Below are 23,969 nucleotides of genomic sequence, written 5' to 3'. Positions count from 1 at the left end.
GGTACTGTATTTTACATATTTTTTTAATTCCATGTACCAGTATTTTTAAACAAAAATCTTAATCATCACCATGCTACCCCAGGTATTTCTCTGGCAATAGTATGTTACTAAATAATATAAATAATTGCTTAAATTGTTAGTGGATAAGTAAACAAATTAAGGTATTATATTATTTACTTTGATTGTTCATAATTACTTGCATAAACTGATTTCAAATAAAATAAAGATAAAACAAGATACAATTTCATTTCATTTATTCCTCTCAAAACACATTAAATACAGAAAAAAACAGACTGCACAATGTAAAACAATAACAAGAGAAAGGAAACCAAAAAATGAACCTAATGTGTGAACAGGGGTGGCGGCAGGATTTGTCCGACAGAGGATGTATAGTCCCTGACAATAACGAAAGTGGTCCAGGAGATGAAGCTCCTGGAAGCTACAAGAGTTTAGGGGTTTCAAAGGCTTTAAATTTTATTGATTTTAGTCTGCCAATGTGGAAAAAATACACAATTTTTCCGCCCCTACAAATTGGGTTAATAATCATGAATCCAATTATTGTTTTGATGACTATGTACCTGTTGATAATTTTGCAGTAGTAGTAAATACCATTTTTGTTTATGAATGAAACAGTCTTGATTGTCCCTTTTATACTATAAGAATACAGAATGATAACCAACAAACTTACACGGATAAACTATTGCACACATTAATATAACATTTGCTCTGTTAAAAAAATTATCAAGGTTTGCTTATTCAAGGTATTTGTGTAGTTTACTCAATTCAAATTATTCACCTACAAACGATTGTCAAATTCAAATAAAATAACCAAATAAAAACTGACAAAAGTTTTACAATCATTGTAAAAATTATTCCATTTGTAAAATTCAACTCAATTAAAACAATATAAATATATATAATTAAATAGAATTCTTAAATAATTGTACACATTGCTATGTTTTACAGAATTCCACCCTTTCCTACAAACACCACTAATTATTGTTGTACTGTACATAAAAATATATCTTATTTCACAAATCAAAATGTAAAAGTATATCAAGGCATTCTATCAAATATACTGTATATTCAAGGGTATGATGAATTATACGGAATGGAAAGCAACATTTAATGTGGATTAAAGCACTTCATCAGTGATTAATACTACAAATTCATAGAAAGGGGCTACTAAACCTGAAAAAGAAATAGAGCTGCATTAAATTACTACCAGTACATAGAATGTCCTTTATCTACATTGCTCCAGTTTCCCAGTTGTATAAAGGGGTACCAGCAAATTTCTGGGAGTAACCCGGCTGTCCCATTCGAGGGGAGCATCACACTCTCATCTGCTTCACACTACAGAAACAGGGTATAAGCTCTAGCCCTTGAGCCCAAGTGCCGAATTACACAGATGCAGGAAGAAAGTTGCAATCATCCAACACCTCAGGAAGCAAAATTTACTACATCACCTCAAACCATATTGTATTTGTATACTATCCCTAATTTATTTGGAGAGGGTAACCTTCAATGATGAATTAAATCATTTTAGATGTGATTACTGCTGTGTTATATTATCAACTTCAAAATCTTCAGTGGCTGAGTCACTAGCTATCCCTCCTGAATTTTAATATATATTTTCTAAAAAAAAAAAGTCTTAGCATGCAATTTGGTGCCACAAACATACATATTTTAACTGAGCCATAACCATGGTAGAGCTGACGTGGTTCAGACCCTCCAACTTGTTCAGATCCAATAACTGCACGTAATAAACATAATAATAACCACTTCTACACAGCTTATAATGTATCAATGGTATTGCTTGCCCTACAAACTTGTAATGCCTACAGAACAATGACAGTACTTCAGTAGTCATCACTACCTGAATCATTCAGTAACCCCTTTTCTGAATCATATTCAAATGCAGGTCCATCCAGTTTAAAAGATCTTTTATTTTGAGACTTTAAAGTCTGCTTCATATGTTTATTATCCTTGTTAACCGTGTCCCAAACTGTCTCCAAGTCTTCCTCAACCCGTCTCTTTTCATCGGTCATGCTGTCCAAGGCAGATTGCTTATCCTTTAGTAGTTGCTGTAGGTGGCGGATCTCTCGGTGATACTGCTCTTTCTGGTTCACATGCGTTGTCATCTCATCCTCCATACGTCGTGACATGCTTCCTAATTTTTCATCAGCTTTCATCTTGTAGTACTGTAGGAAAATCAAAAGTGCATTTTTCATAACAAAATAATTATTGTATTGCAATAAAGAACATTTCACTTCACAAAATAACATTAATGAAACATAACAGAATGGTGTTTAAATTGATGGAAATATGAAAATGCTTTTAAGTCATTATGGTGTCTTCGGAAGGGGGAGTGTTTACATGGCGTATTGTTAAATGTAGCATAGTATTGGATTGGATTTATTCGGTGTAAACACCAAGGATAGCCCTCGAACGTCTAGAAGACTTATTTCCAGTGGGGTCCTTCTGATGGTGATTGGGCAGTACACCGGGAGACAATCCCCTACTCTTTTCGAAGAGTGTACTGCGTTCTTTAACGTGCACATGGGCCATAATGCACACGGGACCAACGGCTTAAACGTCTCATCTGAAAGACGGTGCGCTATTGTAACTTGTATTTCAGCCCTCTAGCTGAAACACAAGGAGAGGCAGCGATGGGAATTGAACCGGGGACCTAGAGATCTCCACAGTTTAGCGCACACAGCGGCTACCACCAGATTAGCCGACTGAGCTAAACTGCTCTCTAATAGTAACAACACATGATTTATTCAAAAAACTATCCAATTACCTTCAATTTTTCTTCCATTCTTCCAACTGCTACATTTCCCTTCATTACCTTATTAACAGCTTTCTTCTTCTCGTGCTCCTGACTTTTAGCCTAAAATAATACAAATCAAAATTTATACTTTTAATACATGCCACATAACTGTTTACCAAAATAACATTTGAAATAAACAATGTATGTATTATAACAATAAGCTGGTGTATATAATAATGCTGGTCATTGGATCAAACACACATGAAGCACATGCACAGCTCCCAAATGAATAATAATAATAATAATAATAAAAATAATAATAACAATAATAATAATAATAATAATAATTATGTTAAATTAATATATAGCACTTCATGCCAACAGTATTCGTTACTGATGCTGATAGTATTCAAACCAGGTACCCAACTACAATCATGTGTGGAGAGGAACATGACATAAAGTACGTTTTCGAGAATACAGCCACCCTCGCACTCAAACTCTAAACTTTCAATTGGAAGCACTATTAGTTTTCACATATAGCTTGAATAATTTAATCACATAAAGCAGTTTTTGATTGTATGTTGTTTTACTGACAGAATTGTTAACAAGTTAGACGCTAAGGTGTTGACAAACTATTATAATGAGTACTGTAGTCGATCAATAAATATTTGGACAACTGAGCTTTAGTACAATGAGGATATATCAATTTGTCAGGGATGGCAATTCTACTCTAAGGTAAAGGTAGGAGAATAACTCCTAACTTGCAGCGTCATTGTGTTGAATTGCGTATTGGCGTGGTCCGTGACTACCTAGCCGCCGTTTAGAGGTGCTTATAGTAGTTACATTTTCACATAATTCCACAATGACAGAGACTTAAATGAACCATAGCAGTGATGTAGAAAAGTTCAATACACCAGTTCTCCCTGGTTTCTTCCAACATGGTATTCCTGACTTTGATATCTTACCATTCTGTGGTAGGCATCCCTCTCAGCAGCTGTCTGTTCTGCAATTTGCAGCACCTTGTTGAGGTGTTGATTAGCAGCTGTCTCTTGGCTTTCAGAATGTTCAACCTGCTTCTGCAACAACACTACCTTCTGCTGAGATTTCCTAGAGAACAAGGAAAGAGAAACCTCTGTTGTAGTGAAATAAATCCAGTTCTCAAAGATAACCATGAAATATATTTTTTTTTTCATTATTTTTAAGTTGTCATTGATGCAGGCTGAAAAATTTGATAAACAGATTATTTATGAAAGCAACTGCATTTTTAGCAGATGAAATGAATGACAAAAATAAAATAATAATATATAAATCCAGTTCTTAAGGATAACCATGAAATATTTTTTAGAGATTTTTTTCAATATTTTTAAGTTATCATTGATGCTGGCTGAAAAATTTGATACACAGATTATTTACGATAACAACTGCATTTACAGCAGATGAAAATGAATGACAAAAATAAAATAATATATAAATCTAGTTCTTAAGAATAACCATGAAATATATTTTAGAGATTTTTTTCATTATTTTAAAATCATCATAGATGTAGGCTGGAAAAATTTGATAAACAGATTATTTACGAAAACAACTGCATTTATAGCAGATGAAATGAAAAGCTTTGTGAAATTGTCCAAAGAGAAGAATGCAGGGAGTTAAATGAGACAAATATAAATATTGTTTTTTTCTTTTTGTGTAGGTACCTTTTATCTCTATGTAGGGCTCTAATTTCTGCTTCCATCTGGGTTTTTTCTGCTTCCACATCAGCAATTCGTATGGCAAGATTCTTTTTTTCTGCTTCTACTGATGATAGCTTTGACAAAGTGTTTTCAATTTCTAATCTCTGTTTGGATTTCAATTCTTCTATTGCTCTATGAAAATGAAAAAAAAAATAACATGATAACTATTATTACCTCTTTTTTACAATACTTTGCAAAGGTTGTGTGAGAAATTTATGAAAAATGTGTTTCTGCAGCAAACTTTCAGTATAAAAGAATATTTAAATTGGTATTTCAGCATTAACTTATTCACTCACTTATGAACTCATACTAAAATGGTTTCTAGTTGATGGGTCACTGTAGTGTTACATTGCTGACAAATATCACTATTACTGTTCATACATGAGCAAAATTTGGATGCAACATGGCAAAAGGGCATACAGTGGCGAAAATGAGTTCTATAGCCTAGTGGGGTCAGTACATCATGTTACACATGTAGATACAAAAAACATTGTAAAAAAGTGTCCCCCGGGCTAGTTAGGGGCATGGCAAAAGGCCATAACTACACAATTTTCAGTAAATTCCCAAGGCAAAAGGGCATAACTGCAAAGATAGGCTGTGATACGCTAAAGCGTGACGTTCTTTCAACAGCCAACCAATCAGAAGAGAGCTTTCTCCCTGGTTACAATGAAGGTTGCTTGTTAAGTTTTATTATTTTTATTATTCTTACTGTTTGTGTACTCACAATTTGTAAATAGAAATCGGTTAAATAGTATGATTCTTGACAGTAGCATATGTCTAGTTAATGTTAGGCAAACATGATAAGTCTAGTTAATTTATGCTATATAATCTTGCCTTACTTTGAATGGCAACAGTTTAATACTATGGAAATAAACTATGGGAAAAAGTAACAGTTTAATAAAAATGATTACCCATGGCAGAATAATAATTCACATTTTAACTAGAAATAACAGTGGCGAAGAGGGACAACTAAAACGATTATTTAGCAAATAACTATGGCAAAGAGGCACAACTACAACATTTATTTAAAGCGAATGGCATGACAAAGAGATATAACTGCACAGTTTATTCGAATCAACTGTGTTCACTAAGCAAACAACTTACTTTTCCATCTAAATCTAAATATATAATACATTTTCTAAATATTTTATTAGAATATGAAAAAAAAAAACAATAATATTCGTAACCATTTTATTATTACTTGAATTTGGATCATAAAGAAGAATTGCTAATAATAATAATAATAATAATAATAGGCCTAATTTATATTGTAATTACATGACTTAAAGTTAAAATATATATTTATTATTTTACTTTGTAAATAAAATTTTAAAAAATAATTGTAATTCTTGTTTAACGTACACATAGAAACAGTCACAGGTGCATTCTAACTAAACAGCAGTTCTATTTCATATACATACGGATGCATCCTTCACGCAGTGACGTAACGCCTATGCGCTCTTGTGTGGGGCCCCAGACCCCTAGGGGTCCATAAGGCCCCCTTCCCACAGAGTCCTCGATATAGCACCTTGATTTTGTTGATACATAACAGCATACTAATGTTAACTCATGTTCTTGTTTGCATACTTGGTTAGCCTATACATGGGTTTTTAATCGTTTGTAATTTTAGTATGTATTATTTAATGCATTTCCTTGGTATAATTGTACATTTATTTGATAGTTTATACATGACTAACATATGAAATTATATATTGAATGTTATTTTTGAATAATCTGACTTAAAATTGCATTGAAAGGAACTAACCTGTGTTAGTTGTGTAATCCTTTTGCCTAAGTTTGTCAACATGTCTTGAATCAGAAAAACCCACGGCAAAAGAGCATAACTGACATTTTGAGCGCAAAAATCAATATTTATAGAAAAAATGTGTGCTACACTTGAAGAGACATTATTTGTCTATTTGAATACATTAACCATGAAATCAAATACTACAACACATTTTAGGGCTAAATAAATTACACGTTTTGCTTAATATCTCCAAAACAGCAAATTGTCAGTTATGCCCTTTTGCCATGGGAGGGCAGTAAAGTGTACCACTGTATCAAAATTGTAGTCTCCTAATAAATTATTAACTTTATGAAACTGCTGCATCTTATATCTGAAACGTAGTAGTGTGAACCAAACTGCCTTAACAAAGATTTTGTTTTACATTATTGTCTACAATAGTTCATTTATAATGTATTCATTGGGAAGCTCTCTCACTGAATTTTGAATATATATGATCTTACTTTTGTAGTTCACCGACAGTACTGATGTGTTCTTCTAGTGGCATCTTTCCCTCGTTGATCACAACCAATGTCTCATGTTGATGTTTGAGGGCGTGGTATTTTACCCTTAGTTCTGATAACTGTGCATCTAATTCATTTTTCTCCCTGTCCACCATAACCATTCGTTTGGAGAGTTTACTAACTGGCAACATAAGTAAGAAACATTTATACAATCATAGCTGCTGTTTGATAACAACAAAAAATAATGATTTATTGTATTCTTATTGTATAGTTATTGATATTAATCTTTCTTATACCCTCTATTAGTTTTCTTATACATACCTATAGACAATCTTTATTTATTTACAATACTAATTTTAACTGTAGTTTGTGGTTTCATAAATGGCTATAATACTTTACTACAAATCCTATGTTTTCTTTGAATAACTGAAAGCAGATAAACTCAGATTCCTAAACTGGCAGTAATCACTGTGTGTGCACTTAACGAAGCAGATCTTACATAAAGCCATTGGTCATGTGAGGAAAAGGCTCTTGTAAAATGCAGTACACTCTTTTAAACAGTGTAGGGCGGTTGTCTTCCAGTAAACTGCCCAATTCTCTATTACAAGGAACACACTTCAGACTTTTGTGGATTATTATTGGTGTTATTCACACTAAATAAACCTAAGGGTTTGTGAGCTATTACCCTCACTATTTCAATTTGACAACTCTATGTACTTCACTACAGAAGAAAAATACAATGCCAGTACCTTGAAATATTCTTTTAAATTATAATTTAATAATGGACAAACATAATATAACAAACCTTCCTGAGAGTGCTGTTTATGGACTTGTTGCTGTTTTTCATGCTGTATGTCCATCTGCTCCATTAACAACTGGTTCTCCTCAAGAACTAACTTAGCCTGCTCCTGTAGCTTATGCCTAGAAACATAAACAAGTAATATTATAGATATTGAACTGTCGGGCAACTATTAATGCCAAGTTGATTTCATAAAGAAACCCATCAAATAATCTTCCACATTTCATTAAGCAGAAAATGATAATTTTTCATAAAAAAAAGTATGATTTTAAATTGGCCTACAATATCTGGTATTATTCACTGACAATATATCTTCCATAAGCTGTCACTCCTTGCATGCTAAGGTCCCACAGGACAGTGTAAAAACATAAGCAAAGATAAATGTGTTTGTGGGACAACACAAGTGTGCTTGTGAGACACGTGCCTATTCCTGGTGCGCTGTTCTGATTGGTCAATTGTTAAGTTTGATTGACACTCAGCAAAGGTCCACTTGCACCTCCCCATACAGAATCTTGGTAATATTCTAGCTCTGAATCCAATGACAAGGGGAAAAAGCACATTGTAATGGATGTGTGCACAGTATAACCAAAGGGGCTGATGCATTGGTTGTGGCTTAGACTCCCAACATTGAGGTCAGGGGTTCGAAACTCACTGTGCAAGTTGCTTGTGTCCTTGGGCAAAGCACTTTGTCTATGTTTGTTTTTCTCTACCCAGGAGGAGTATAAATAGGTACCTGTTAGGATGTTGTGGCATTGACTGTACTAGTTTTGTGCACTCAGTACACATCATGCACGACTAGGTATATTCGGGGACAAGAGAAGGTTGCACTTTGTGCTGGTTTGCTGTTGCATGTTATCCAGTGACCAGGATCACTGATTTGCGCTATATATAAATCTTCAGCATAATTATTATTATCAAATAATTATACATTTTTTTTCTAAATAACCCCTATCCCTGCACATACCATTCCATCATTGTCACCTGTGATGGCTGTTCTGTTTCTTCTAATTGCAGGTGTAACATCTGGTTCTCATGTAAAACCTGTTCTACATTCTCCTTAATCTCTTTCAATTCCTTCTGGTAAGTCATGATGGTGTTGTCTTTTTCTGTTAAACGATCCTCATATGCCAAGATTAGAGGTGATAAGTAACGTGTATCGGTAAGCCACCGGGGACTACTTCCCCTTGAAGGTAAACCTGGTGGGTCTCCTTTCTGAAACGGAAAACAATATGATTTTCTAATGTTTTTTCTTTGTATATCTTGGAATTAGATGACCTGTACCTAGTGCTGAAACACATTGTGAGCTAGTTACAACCCATCAACTGTGCAATTTTCAGTCAAAGCATGGCCCGCCGAGAATAATCAGGGTAAGGCTTGCACTCTCAACCAAAAGGTTAAGAATCTGAATGGCAAACACAGCGCCAAACCGCCTTCTTGATTTGAAATCACTTAAACTCACATACAGACAGCAGACATTTTTGTTTTTAAATTGCCAATATTTGTTTACCCTAAATTTAAAATAATTAAAAAGAAAATAATTTAAAGTTGCTCTACCTCCAGGGGCCTGTATTTTGCCTGGTATCGACTTAGCTCAATGCTCAGTTTGTGGACGGTTACTTTATGCATATCAATTTCCTTTGTATAGTCTTCAAGCTGCTGTTTCAAAAATTGAACTGAGGTATCTGAAATAGTTTTTGTAAAACCATCCTTAGTTATGAAATAATCATTTAAAAAACATTAAATACATAAGACCAAATAAAAAATTTACTATTTGCTATTTAAAAAAAAAATTTTTTTTTCATCAAACAATAAAAATAATGACGATCTGAAAGACTGTTGTTAAAGCCTAAGATGCGGAAACTTAAATGGCAGACAACATTACAAAGAATTCTTTTATAATTTTTACAAGTCAGTAAATAGCAAATTGTAAATAGCCTCACCAAAAAATTATTTCAAATCCTGGACGTGATTTTTTTATTTGATTTATTTTGCATTCAATATCACACACATAACAATAAAATTTTGAGAACGTACATAAAAAATAAAAGAGATGAATAATTAATTGAATGCCTGGATGACCCATTAAGTCTAGTGATTGTACACCAGACTTATTTCCAATGGGGTCCAGAAGCCAGGGTAATTATTGCACAAGAGCGAATATTTACAGATAGTGATCTGGCAAGGTTTAGAATATATAGTAAAAGATATAAAATAGGTAAACATAGGCCTATTTAAAATTAAAAATTGAAAAAATTGTAAAAATGTTAAAACTGAACATTAAAATTACAAATTGAGTAAAAAAATTAAATATAAAAACTGTATGTAGTAAAGGATAAAAACAGGAAACATTAAAAATCAGTAAGTAAAAATTCTTTAAGCTTTCTCTTAAACATCCTGTGGTCAGTAATTTCTTTAAGATAATTGGGTAGAGCATTCCAGTCTCAGATACCAGTTGCAAAAAATGAAGTGTGATTAGCACCTTTTGTTTTTGGAACAACAAATTTATTTATCTTGTTTCTGGTGTTGTATCGGTGTTGACTTGAGATTGGGGTAAAATTTAGGTACATATAATCTGGACATTTGTTGTGGTAGATGTTATGAATATGATTGAGTTTAAGATATTTGACATGGGATTTAATATTCAGGTATCCCAGACTGGAAAGCTCTTGATGTCCAATATGGGACCTTGGGCCAAAATTTAAAACAAATCTGGCAACTTTATTTTGCGTAGTCTGGAGTCTCAGTTTAAGAGAGTTACTTATACTACTGTACCAAGCACACGCAGAATAGTCAAAAAGGCAAGAAATTAGGGCTGAAGTTAAAAGTGAAACAATTAATTCTATTTGGACTAATTCTATAATCCCTTTCCTGAGTTATCTTCATGCACTGGCTTAATTTCAAACACAAAACAACATCCACTCTCTTTTCTATTTTCAAGAGTTCATGTCATGTGGAATTGCCTATGATCTCCATGACATGTTATACTCACCATCTTGCTGGGATGACCTTGATGCCTTAGTCTTCAAGGTATGGTTTTCTATATGGAGCTGTTCATTGACCTTTCGGATGGCTACATTTTCAGTGTGCAGTTCCTCACAGAGGTCATTAATTCTGACAATTTCTCTTTGAAATTCTAAAGAAAAATGGAATTTTTTCAAAAACAAATGCATTGATTGAAAAAGTAAATTGAGCAGAAGCTGCCAGGTGGAATGCAAGTAAAATGGAATCAACTAAATACAGTAAAGTATAATGATGCTATTATAAACAAAACTCTCATTATTAGTATAGGCACAGAAAATATATGTATTCCAAGAGTGTCAAATGACAAAAATAAAGAAGTATTAGCTTTTTTTTTATAAGATTGTTAAAATATACTTGTGTAAAATCATAAATTATATCATATTGCATCAGTTTTTACAGGTGAGTCGAATGGCCGAGCGGTTAGCAAGGGCGCCGCAAACTATAGCCATAATATCAGCGCTGGTTTGAACGGCATGCTCGCCTATGGTTCTGGTGGTAGAATAAGTCTTCTCGGATAAGTACTATAAACTGTAGGCCCAGTATATACAATGGCTTGTGTGCACTATCAAGAACCCAGTACATCCTTCAAGACGAGTAGGGGGCTACCCCGGTGTACTGGAACAGACAGCCCCTGTAGTTGACGACTACTACTACTATTATTTCACCAGTAAAAAGGTAAAAAAAAAAAATGCCTTGACTGGCCGGATTGCCCGAAAGCTACACAAGTATGTCACTGTCACAGGCACTAATGACAGCACATACAGTACAAAAATGCATTCAAGTATATTAAAAAATATATAATAAATATAACATTTCTTACAATTTCATTAAAAAAATTTAAAAGCAATTATAAATGAATGTTAGTACTATACCATCTCTAGTTTGTTTCTTTCTGTGCTCTTCATCAGCCATTATTCTTTCCTGTTTCTGATACTCTCTGGTTTTCTTTAATTCCTCTTCCTGGCGTCTCTGCATCTCTTGACTCTGTCGCAATTGCTGCTGCTGTTGCTGCAGTGTCTGTAGTAACTGCTGCTGTTCCTGCTTTACATGCTTTAGTTCTTCTTCTAGCACTTGACTACTGGAACCAACTAGAAGGATAAGATCAAACTGTATATGCAAATATTATTACTACAAAAGAAAAATGAAAATCAAGCCATCCACAAATCCTAAGGCACTAATTCCTTTATACTTTTATGTTATAGGTTAGGCTCCTATTCATTTTTTTTAAGTATACAAATTACAATTTAGGTCAATTAAATATAGTGTAGGTATAGAAATTTAGGTCAGAGAGCAGACTGTAATAGATAAATAGACCATAACCATATTCTTCCCGCTTAGGATGAAGCAAGACTCCTGCATAATTACACACATTCAAATACATATATGAAGTTACAGACTAACAATTATAGTATATTATATACATAAAAATACTCTGTAGAATATGATATAAAATGATTTTATCGGAGCTTGGTTGACTATATTTTTTACTTCATAAGTAACGGAATTTTGAACATGAAAATAATAATCAGCAGGAAACTAGGTTACAAAGGCCATAATTACTACTTAGTTTCTCATCATAAAAATGTGTACAGGTTTTTTTTTTATACAAACCTGGTCTACACACACACACACACACACACACACTAACACAGAAAATAGCTAATCCAGCCATCTACAGGGTCATTTCCAGCCATTTTAGAGAGTCACTAGATTGTCAACAATAAAAAAAAAAATTGTGGGGCCAACATGGAAAAGTACTCTAGTCTACAACCCATCATTTGGCACCATACAAAATAACTGAGATCCCCTGACATAAAGTAAACAAAAATAAACTTGCATAGTAATCACGACCTTTGTAGCCAAGTTTCCATGCTGAGTTTCTGCTAATACTGCAATATGTTTGTAAATTATAATTACAAGGTATTTCTCTTTTCGTTTACCTTGTTGCTGAGCGAGAAACTCTCCAAATTCTTCTGTTCTCTTCTTTCTACTCGGCGTATGACTTGCACCAGTCAAAGCTTGCTTGACAACCTGCAAACATAATCATTTTGACTGAACAATGCAGTGCTTGTCGATCAAAGATACTAGATATACATAGAGCACTGGCATAGTAAAAATGAGGCGGAAATTGGGCCTGATGTAGGTGGCGCCCTTCTTTTTTATAATGCAAGTTTTCTATACTTCGGGCCTGACGTACAGGGCGCCCTTCTGTTGCTAAGTATATCCAGACGCACACGGCGCCCTTCTTTTTCCACTAATGGAGGAAAACTTTATCACTAGAGTGCGTCCGGCCATAAAATTCTGCGCTATATTGTTCCTTTATTCTTTACTGATCCATGATTAGGATTAATTGTTTTGTGTTTTATTTAGATAATAGCAACGATTTCTACCTTCGCCAAGGAGGTTATGTATTCACCGATGTCACTGTCTGGGTGTCTATTCCAGTTTGTTAAAATGTTAATATATATTTATAATATATAGCTAATTTTTTGTTTAATGTCAGTGCAATATTTTACCTTTCTCTTTCCCTTCGGAAAACGATATAAATGATAACCTTGTTTGCATAATGTGTTGCAACTTATTACACAGCAACACAGCATCTTCCAATGCTGTACGTCGCCATAGCGCATCACGGTGTACAATTTTTTAAATTGAGAATTGACAATTAAATAAGCGACGACTTGGTAACAAAAGTTTGGTAGAAGTTATTTACATCCAGCCGTACAGGGTGCCTCATTGTTTGAATTCCCACCATGCATTTTGGTGGAACACTTTTTTTCTGTGGAGAACTTTACCTTGTGTTTCTAGTATCTTTGTGGTCAATTAATTTACCAAATCCTGAGGACATTTTGGTAGATATTCACATGATGTTGGCATTCAAATGATGCTACATTCTACTGTATGATGTGATGTTACTGATTACTACAAGAAATACTCACACAAATGTGAAGAACTTCCTCAATCCTCAACTTAAGTTGTATTATAAGTCAGTTGTAATGTTACCTCACCATTTTCATTTGCACATAATTTTCCTATCCCGGACCAAGTACAAATTAAGTATCAATTTTTTGCTTTTCGTTTGAAAAAACAAAATGAGAGCTGGGAGTTTATATTGCGATGAATACTTTGTTGCAATCCAAGCACTGAACGCAGAGAGCGGACCTAATCTCGCTCAACGGCGCAGGCTGAAACGAATGAAGCCTAAACCACCGACCTAGGCAAGGCCTAAAAGGCATACGTCTATGAGATAAGGCAATTGATTTATAAGTAGATTGAAAAGAGAAGGCAATGCTGAAATATAGAGTTTTTTTTGTATTTATTTTTTATGTATCTTAAATGTATTTACTGATATCTTAGTAACTTGTAAGTTTGTTGTTTTCAATTATTTATTAAGCATCAAAATTGTAATTTCATAGTTCATGTGTTTGGAATATCTTATCTAATTATCTTCATCGTATCGCAAAGAGCAGTGGGTTTAAGACAATTTTTACAGGAAATAATGGCTCCTTCAGCCTCTATTTTCTAGAGGGTCCTCAGAACTTGACTATAATAATTGCATATTAATATCTTCATTTAATGTTAAATTTTCATTATATGATAATTTTGACTGAATAAAGAATGAATGCATGTAATGAATGAACAAAGATTCCAAATAATCTTAAGAGGCTTTGTGGATTACTTGTATGAGTAGGCCTATTATTAAAAACTGTTTATAAAAAAAAAACATGCTACTTCACAATATACAACAGTCTAAATTAATATCAATTTTTCTGTATTGTTAAATTTTATTATTCACCTCACCTTAATTTGATATGAAGTTCTGAGTGATTATTTTTTAAAGGGAATTCAAGACTGTTAATATTTTTCTATTCTTTTCTTATTTATAATTTGTAGCATTCGAAATATTTGTTATTTTAGTGTTTCTTAAAGTTCCAAAATATAAGAACTGTGTTTCAAGAATTATTAAATTTTCATCATATAAATCATTTAAATTAAAATTGCATTCCATATAAATTCATGTATTATATTTGAAAATTTTATGTGTGTATATAATATTCTTACAAATAATATTTTAAAAGTAAAGTAAAATCAAAAACATAAGGAGAAAGTATGAGTTTATGGTATTTTAAATGTTACTATTGTTGCATGGTATACAACTGAATGTTTAATGTACCAGTGGCAGTCTATACTACCTCAGCCCCACCATGGAGGAAACTGATCATTATGGTACTGGAAATGGCACTCTGAGACTTAACTTTGAATATACAGTAATTGTCTTTTTTCTCTATTCCTTTTATAATATTGAAACATTTAGGAGGGTCCAGGATGGTTGCACCTCCTCCCCCACCCCACTTCAATCCTCTATTGTGTAGCTCATACAGTTAAAAATTAAATATAAAATCCAAATAATTACAGTTTCTGTGATTGGCTGCTCCACAACTTTAGAAGCCATGTCAGTGGCTCCTTGACTGGAACGCAGGTCACTTACAGCCAATGAAGACAAGTCTTCTTCAGTTTGTGGGCTTTCACGACCTAATGAACATAAACAAATTTTGTATTAATTGTAAGTATGCTAAAATATGTTTTATATAGTTCAAATGAGTTCAATTAGAAAATGTATTATACTTACATAAAACAAATCTATATCAAAAAATGTAACTTAGAAAGCTCTAAAATAAGGAACCATAACTGTTAGAGTTTTATCTTGGTCTTCCAAAATAAAAGCTTATGTAACTATAAATTCTTCCTTATACAGAAACATACAATAATACAGTAGTATGTTTCCCCAAACTCAAATAATATTATCACAGCTTCACTTCACTTAAACATAAAGACCCAAGTAATTCAGACTGAATATACGTAATGGCAAAATTAAATATGATCATTTGAATAAAATAAAGATATGAAAAATTATCTAAAATAAAAATTGAACAATTTTCAGATATTTATTTAGCATATCTGCACAAGTGTTACTGTGTTCATTTCTGTTATTGTTAGTTACAACATACATCTAGGAGTGCCCAATTGCCTGCACACAGCACAATGAATTTTAGATGTTTATTTTTTTTTTGGTGGACAGATTGCATTCAGCGTCAAATACATAGATTGTTAGATTCCTGATGATGACATAATTAATGTCGAAATATTGAATCCCAACACGATGGCGTGTATTTCAATACTTGGAGTATGTATTATACTTTCTTAGATTGTTTGGGTGCTGTACCTTTTTTGCCCCGGGGTTTCTTCCAAGGTGGGGGTGGCGTCTGTAGGTCTGAGAAGTCATCAGCAGGTGATACCTGTGTCAGACTACTGCTCACTGATTCTTCTGAAATCTTTCTCTGGAAAATATAAATTTATGAGAATGTAACAAACATAAACATAACATTTAACTTAGAAATCTACCTTAGTACTGTAGACCTGCCAAGTCTGATAAACTTAACAGTATAATAATGCAGATCATAAATTGTTAAACTTATCTTGATATTAAAATTGACATTTATTTATTTGACCATTTATAATCACAGAACAGTAAACAAAATTTCAAGAGCCTAGGGCATATAAGGCACATAGATTACTATCTATTCAATTTAATTTGATTTCATCAGCCATCAAGAGCTATTATCCGCCAAGCACACAATAACAATGAACACAATACAACCACAAATGTATACCAGGGGTAATTTTAAGCTTAACTATCTATAATAGGGCCTAATAACAAGAGCAGTTCTAATGCCAGAAAAGAACAACAATAGATAAATATAAATAAGATCATCCTAGGCAGCTCAGACAATATTTATTCATTATTATTCTTCTTATGACTGTATGACCACTTAATATCTACACAATAAAAAAATTATACTGATATGGTTATATATTATCAATGCACTTTCATATTCAAGTATAGTATCGTAAGATAATAAACTTTTCATTAAAAATGTTTAGTTATTGTTATTATTATTATTATTATCATTATTATTATTATTATTATTTAATGATGTTCAGTCATGCAAAAGACAGAAAAAAGTGATGTCCTAAGTAAATACAGTACAAAGAAAATCACTGATTATGTACAGCATTTTATAACTGAATCCATTATCAAGTAATGCATTATCCATCTATTTCAATTTATTACAATATATATCTAAAAATACAAAACGAGATAATGCTGTAACAAGGCTGTTTGTAGTTTCATTCACTTAATGATTTCACAAAGCATTCTCTTCACTTATCCTGGTACATCCAAATTAGCATAACAATTTTTTTAATTACTAGTAGTAGTTAAGAGATTTTAATACCAGATACGATAATTGTTTGTTTGAATGACTTTACCTATGCGTAGTTTATAAAGTAGTGGCATTGGTTGCATGAAAATATCATAGTATAGAAGGAATAAAATGAATACAACATAAAATTTAAAGCCGTTTAGATGAGAACAAACAACGAGTTGCAAGGGAAATAACAGAGTATAACCTGTTCTATTGATTCAACAAACTACATAAGCCAATTCTTAGTTTGAACTGCACATGCCCGTATTTAAGGTCAATCGACATAAACCTACGTTGTGCATGTTTATTTATGCTGACTGACCTTGATACGGCCATGAGCACTTCCAACTATGAATTGATTTATTTCTATAAACTTACTACAGGGATTTTATTTGGTAAGGCATAGATTGGTTCCTCGACAGTACTTTGCTTTGCTTGTGAGCTTTCCTTTATGTTAGAAGGACTAATGTTGTCCTTCACTTCTTCTGCACCATCATCATCATCATCACTTAAATCACTCAAGGTGGGCGTATCTAATCTTGGACGACCTGATATAGTACCTCGCTTATCAGATTGTCTCACTATCGGTACAGTTGAATACCTAGGGAAAATATTAATGTTTTGTACAATATAATTATAAAAAATAAATAATAATAAATCTTTAAAAAAGTGCTGATTAGCAGGCACAAAATAACATTATCGTCATAAATTATGATTATTGTCTTCAAAGAAAATAGTTCATTAAGATACTAACAACAATGAATACAAACTCATTGGGTTAAAATTTTTAAAAAAAAGTTAAATTTTTTAATATTTTTAGTTATATTTTTGGAAAAAAAAAATAAATAAAAAAATAAAGTTGTATACTTAAAAGAATCAAAACTCGGTAATCATGCTGTGTTAAGATCTGTCCTCAGACAGATTTTCAATATTTGTTTCGGGCATGATGATAATATACCACACCCATTAGCAAGGATCCCAAGTGTTCTGCAAGTTGCAGAAGTCTCCAGGAATTCGGGACAGCCTCCCACACTCCCAAAAGCATCCTTGAATCTCCCGGAAAATAACCCATCTTCTGAAAATTGATAATGCAGTAGAACACCACTATTAAGGAGACACTTTTTCAGCCACAAAAACTAGTATATTTTTTAAAACCACAGTCAACCCTATTCAGGAGACACCCCTATAAGGAGACACTTTTGTTGATGCCAAAGGGAGGAGTTCTACTGTATTTGCATGTTTTTACTACTTAATTTATGAATTGTCTCACAGAAATCGGTGACAATGGGTAGCACCATGCACAGAAAAATAAAAAATTAGATGTTAAAAAAGCTCCCAGAAATGACTTTCCAACTTGAGACCCCTGCAAAAGAGCATGATGGTTACATCACACCCAAATGTGGGCCAACCACAGGTACTGTACTTCAAATAAAACCTAACAGTATAGGCAAAAACCACATGATTCAAAATGTGACAGATTTCGAGTCGGTGACTATTCTATGTGTATACTGCCACCCAAAAGTAAAATGAATACTCCAAAATTAAATTTGGAATTGCCCATTCTAAATAAATCACAGATCAAATCTATCGGTTTTCAAATACTTATAGAACTTCTACTGAAAAATTCTGGAAAAAAATAAGTATTATGCAAAGATTATAGACATGATTTGTCTGCTAATTGGCAACTGAAATTGTCATTTGTGTAAGCCAATAACGACTAAGTAAACTAACAAACAAATCTTCGCATAATACAGGTGTCCCTACAATTAGAGACCACTTTGGGATGGGATTTCCATGGTCTTTAGAGTTTTTGTCTCTAATAATACAATAATAAAGATAAAAGACACTTATTATTTGGGATCACAGGAAAGTGGTCATTAATTAGAAGTAGTCTTTAATTGGAGGGATCCTTAATTAGAGGAAGTACTATATGATAAAATTATGTTAACTAGTATTCATTGTATTGATAGTATGTACATATATTTCAAAATTTGTATTAATTTTTCAAGAAAATGCCCCCTTACCTCTGATCAGTATTATCTTCCTCATCTTCATCATCATCCTCCTCATCTCCATAATCATACATACTGCTCCGGCCCATGCTGTTGTCTGTAGTCAATTCACGATCCAAACTCTCACCTCTATGGTCTTTTGGAGGGGGTGTTCCTATCATGCGACCCACCAGGGTGGTGTTGAGAATAGCAGTTGATAAGGCAGAAGGAGGTCTTGACGAGCCTGCTACTGATGCAGGCCTTGAAGTTGCTTCACGAGACGGGCTTGGGGTTCTCGGAACAGCAGCAAACATCGCCCCTGGCATGAGAGCTGACCCAATTTTGGACTAAAAAAAATGAACAAGTATGAATGATCTTATCAAATTATTTATACATAATTATTTCCAGGCTGATCAATTATTATGGTGTTCCAAAATGTTGTTGGAATTTTTTCCATTATATTTAATTTCACTTACTGGAAGTTTCCCTTTTTTTTTTTATTATTGATTTATTGTTAAATTCAGTGTTGATTAAGTTTACAAAACAGTACTCTCATGAAATTTATATAACATCAAAATTTTATTTTTGTTCATTGTTTTGTTTGTTTTCATGTGATTTTGCTCGTTGTTGACCCTGCTACGACTGTTCCAGTCTAGAATTCATTATACGTGATTATTCGCTAAAGGAAGCTACAGTACATTAACACCTGTCTAGCTCCTGTGATTATGGATTCACACGAACGAACAAACAGTCAAAATAACGTTATTTGGATAGGCAAATTAAACTTTTTTTAAATTTTTGATCCGATGACGACCTAGATAGCTAGAAACAAAACCGATAGGGGGCGCTGTTTTTCGGAGTTCCAAACATCGCGATAGAAAATAGTGCCCCGACGGATGATAGGATACCCAATGTATTAATTGGGTATTTCGCGGATATATATCACAATTTGGCCGAAATAGTTCCGGATAACTCTCCAGAAATAAATTCTGAGCCAAAAAATGTTTTTTTCAAGTGCGCGAATCGACTCGGTAAAAGTTTTTTTTTACAACAAATGTTTAGACGCTTTTCAAGAATAGAAGAAATCCTTCGCTAGTTTTTTTGTTAACGGGTTTTTTTTTCTTCAGTTTTTAAACTATAAAGGTAAGTAGGTTTTAAATAATAATTGTTGTACCAATAATTTTAAAAGATTTTCCGAAATATATTATTCTATTACCTTGTCTCGTACTGGAGCTAGGCTCGGCTTCAACGAATAGAGGGCGCCCCTTGATAATTTTACGGCGGCTACACGCGGGGTAAACTATGTTTTCCCGCTGGCTACCGTGTTGTCTGAGCCTACAGTTAGGCCTAGTGTAGAGTTAGGAGATTTCTATCTATTTTACGTAGAATCTATCAGTTTATAAGTTTATAATAATTATGAAATCTAGCCTAATATAAATTTGATGTTTATTATGAAATCTAATATAAGTATATACCAAATTATAAACGTTTGTAATTGTCAAGTATTATTTTAGATAAAAAATCAGAAACTTATTTATAAAAATCAATTATTTTTTTATTTTTTTTTTAAATAATTTCACAAAACTATACAACAGCTTATTTAGGTAATATATTTTACTGTCTTCCAATTATTACCAAACATAATTTTATTACTATTGTAGAAATAAATAAATTAAAATAATTTTTTCCCTAATAAAAACTATATAACAGCATATTTACATAAATATTATCTTCCAATTGTTAACAAACATAATTTTATTATTCTTGTAGAAATAATTTTGGTTAATTATTATTTACTAATTAATTAGAAGACAACAAACAGTGGGCACCTGTCTCTTATACACATCTAGATGTGTATAAGAGACAGATATAACTGTAGGCATAGTTCTATAAAACAAATTGTATTAATACTGTAATCTCAGTATTACATTAATTAGGCCTATTGTTATGGCCATTTTACTTCTTTTGCATTATTTCGCATTCTTGTTGCTACGGCAAACGCGCGTATGGTTTATACGCGCGTGCGTAGAAAATCATACGAAAGTATCTTTTGGTTTGGTTTTAAGATTCATCTGTTTTATCGATCCTAAGCCGAGCACACCTTGTAAGTAGACTTAATTATATGATATATAAATATAACTTAATTATAATATAATTTGGAAGTTCAGATGATTGTTTTAGCATGTATTTTTAATATAGGCCTTGCATGCCATTATGGGATATGAGGACCAATTCTTAAGTTTTATTAATTGTTAATATGATTAGTTATTGATTGATTGATGATTATCGTTATTTATTATCTATTGTTACTATTTTGTAGTTCAATCGTGACGTTGGTTAGACTGTATATCGACCCGACTATTTAAGGGGCGAGTTTGTAAGGGGCGAGTTTGTAAGGGGGGCGAGATTGCAAGGGGCGAGTTTGCTTAGGGGAGAGTTGACTGGTTCCTGACTTTTTCATTTGGTGCTGTTACTGTTTGTTTTATTATAATTTTCTAATTTCAATTTTAAAATTTATATTTCTTGTTTCTTAACATTTCATTTAAATTACAAGGCCTGGGCCTAAAAACTAAATAGAGCGTTTAAAAAGGGCCTAGGCCTAGCTGGTCTCTCGATATCATACACACCCCCTCTTTGATGGGCTAGGCCTAGCCTAGGCTAGAGCCTAAATATGCGGACGCCATTCATTAGGCCTAGGCCCTGGCCTATGGATGGGCCTTTATTTATTTTTGTTTGGGGCCTAGGCCTATGGTTAGGCTTAGATACGCACAAATTAATAGAGAATCTACACCTAAGACTACCGGCTAGGTCTACTTTACGCCAGCACAGGCAAAAGCTTCCTAGGCTAGGCCCTAGGCCGAGTTATAATTATTAAAAACATAAATTGATTTTTGATAATTTTTTTAGCGTCCATCATCGCATAGCAACAACTGAACTAGGCCTAGCCTACCATCCAACCACTAAAATTATTACAAAAAATGCGTCCTATAGAGTCGCAGTGCAATAATAATACATGACATTTTTACAACGTAAAAATCAAAAAAGAGTACTTTACTTACAAACTTGTTCTTTCCTTTCTTCTTTTTTTCCTTGCCAGCCATGTTTCAGGGATGCTTTTGATCAAGTTTTGATGCTTTTTGAATCACAGACCGGATTCAACGTTTCACCCCGCGTATGGAACGCCGGTAGTGTCCTTAAGATGTGTTTTCGACGTCGATGAATGGGATTATGAATCAGAGGTCTGGGTTCAAAATTAGGGATGGGGTCAAAATGTTTCCCAAAAACCTCAAAAAGGAAGGGGGTCCGGAAAACGGTCAGGTAAACGTTCTCATTCTTATTGCAGTATTAATAGGCCTGTTTTATGTGTGTATAGGCCTACATATAAAAAAAAAAATGGGTAGTTGCATACGTATTCCTTTTTTCATGAATCGACAAACACCAAAGAGAAATGGGTGCAGGGGTTCTTCCCCCAGCAAAATTTCCATCCTTTAGATGGCGGGAAATGAGCTTTTTCGACTTCTGAGTTGTCTTTTAATTCCGTTTAAGTTCTTCAAAATTTAAAGTTTTCCCCTCTTGAAAACAATTCCAGGAATCAATGAACCCCAAAAAGAAAGGGGGTTCGGGTTCTCACCGGAAAAATGTTGATTTAAAAATAGCGGGAATGAGCTTTCCCGGGACTTCTGAAGTGTCTTTTAATGACTTTAAAATTCTTCAAAATTCAAGGCTTTCCCCCTTGAAAATGGTAAGGTAAAATTTTCTCATTCTTATTACAGTAAATAGGCCTATTATGTGTGAACCGGTATACATATGTTGTGTACGTATTCTTTTTTCCATGAATCGATGAACCCCCAAAATAAAAGGGGTTCAGAGGTCCTTCCTCGAGAAAATTTTAATTCCTAGATGGTGGGAAATGAGCTTTCCCGACTTCTAATTTTCTTGTATAAGTAACATAAAAAATTCAGCTCACGGCGGTTCCTGATAAGTTAGGTCTATATTCTTTTTATTTTTATTTATTTATTTTTTTGCCTAAGGGTAAGAACCCATGATTCTCCCAGATCCACCAATATAAATTGCGAGAAAATGTAATTCGGTCAGGAAAATGGATAAACACTCTCTTTCCGCTCCCTTTCACCCTTTTTCCTTCTTCCTCAGTTTCTCGAATTTCTTTTTTCTTTCCGACCTGGCCATGTTATGATTACATCGAAAATTGGACCAACTCTATTGTAAATAAAATAATAAAAGAAGCTTGTATTGAACCGATAAGTAATCTTGATCCCAAATCTTCCCTTTCAGATTATTAAGAAAAACAGAAACTTTACACTCATATTTTACTGTTAGAAAGATGAATCTCAAGTTGGTGAGATCATAGTGATGGCATTATGATTATTATTAATGGCATTTCTTTTTTACTGCCCTTCAATAAATCAGACTGAAAGAAATTTTACGTAAAGATGAGCTCATAGATAACAATAATAATTGGAACGTTCCAATGTATCAATTTGAATCCCATCAAATCAACCAAAACTGTACTGTTGGCCGGAAATGGCACTTATAGACTTAAAATTGAGGGCCCCCTCTCTTCAATCGTTATAATTATGACATATGCCCTACAGTAGATTTCAGAGACACATTATGGTGCTATTTATCAACAAAGTCCTTTTTGGTCAGGGTGCTAGATCGAGGAACTTAAGGGTAGGGCCACTTCGGGGCCCCTAGAAGTCGGTGGCCCTGCGAACCGCCGCATGAGAGCGCATAGGCGTTACGCCACTGTACATTTCAATGCGAGTTTTCGTCAGGATGTTCTGCCCTACCTGACGTGTTATCGCACCAAATACTCAGTACGTCCCCAAATAATTCTGAAAAAAAAAAAGTTGATAAACACTTATGGATTTATCATGTACAGGTGTGTGTATGTTTTTCGTGTTTATGCTCATGTGCATTAGTTTGTGTTTTGGTCTGTATACTATTTCAGTATTTGCAATACATTTTAATATCAAAAAGCCAAAAAAATTTTTTTTTAATAACTATATTGTAAAATTTTTCCCAGGTTCCATTTCTGCCTATTTCAGGTGTATAATCATGTTCTTACTGTATTAAGTTATTTAATATAGAAACTCTAATTGTACAGCAGTATATTAC

At 33.4% G+C, this 23,969-nt stretch overlaps 1 protein-coding gene across 2 annotated transcripts in view; it reads right to left on the bottom strand.

Moving 5' to 3' along the window:
- Window positions 1-164: 164 nt before the first annotated feature.
- Window positions 165-23,969, bottom strand: part of LOC117113134 (centrosomal protein of 89 kDa-like) — a 24,696-nt gene continuing 891 nt past the window's right edge. Inside the window, exons 1-16 of one of the 2 annotated variants that reach the window (XM_033256382.1) lie at window positions 21,890-22,025; window positions 18,864-19,177; window positions 17,218-17,440; window positions 15,798-15,912; window positions 14,988-15,106; window positions 12,514-12,604; window positions 11,446-11,661; window positions 10,542-10,685; window positions 9,107-9,234; window positions 8,517-8,764; window positions 7,559-7,674; window positions 6,754-6,934; window positions 4,471-4,638; window positions 3,739-3,880; window positions 2,804-2,893; window positions 165-2,201 (exon numbers count right to left, since the gene is read on the bottom strand). In XM_033256382.1, coding sequence (XP_033112273.1) covers window positions 1,860-2,201; window positions 2,804-2,893; window positions 3,739-3,880; window positions 4,471-4,638; window positions 6,754-6,934; window positions 7,559-7,674; window positions 8,517-8,764; window positions 9,107-9,234; window positions 10,542-10,685; window positions 11,446-11,661; window positions 12,514-12,604; window positions 14,988-15,106; window positions 15,798-15,912; window positions 17,218-17,440; window positions 18,864-19,177; window positions 21,890-21,931 — 2,679 coding nt within the window. In that variant the 5' untranslated portion in view covers window positions 21,932-22,025 and the 3' untranslated portion in view covers window positions 165-1,859. Of the gene's footprint in view, window positions 2,202-2,803; window positions 2,894-3,738; window positions 3,881-4,470; window positions 4,639-6,753; window positions 6,935-7,558; window positions 7,675-8,516; window positions 8,765-9,106; window positions 9,235-10,541; window positions 10,686-11,445; window positions 11,662-12,513; window positions 12,605-14,987; window positions 15,107-15,797; window positions 15,913-17,217; window positions 17,441-18,863; window positions 19,178-21,889; window positions 22,026-23,969 lie in introns of those variants that run through there. The other variant, XM_033256381.1, reaches the window with a different exon arrangement.

The sequence above is a fragment of the Anneissia japonica genome, unplaced genomic scaffold (genome assembly GCF_011630105.1).
Source record: "Anneissia japonica isolate Jap-2015-1 unplaced genomic scaffold, ASM1163010v1 scaffold1812_len1207588_cov181, whole genome shotgun sequence".
NCBI lineage: Eukaryota > Metazoa > Echinodermata > Crinoidea > Comatulida > Comatulidae > Anneissia > Anneissia japonica.
This window is presented reverse-complemented; position numbering and strand designations above follow the sequence as displayed.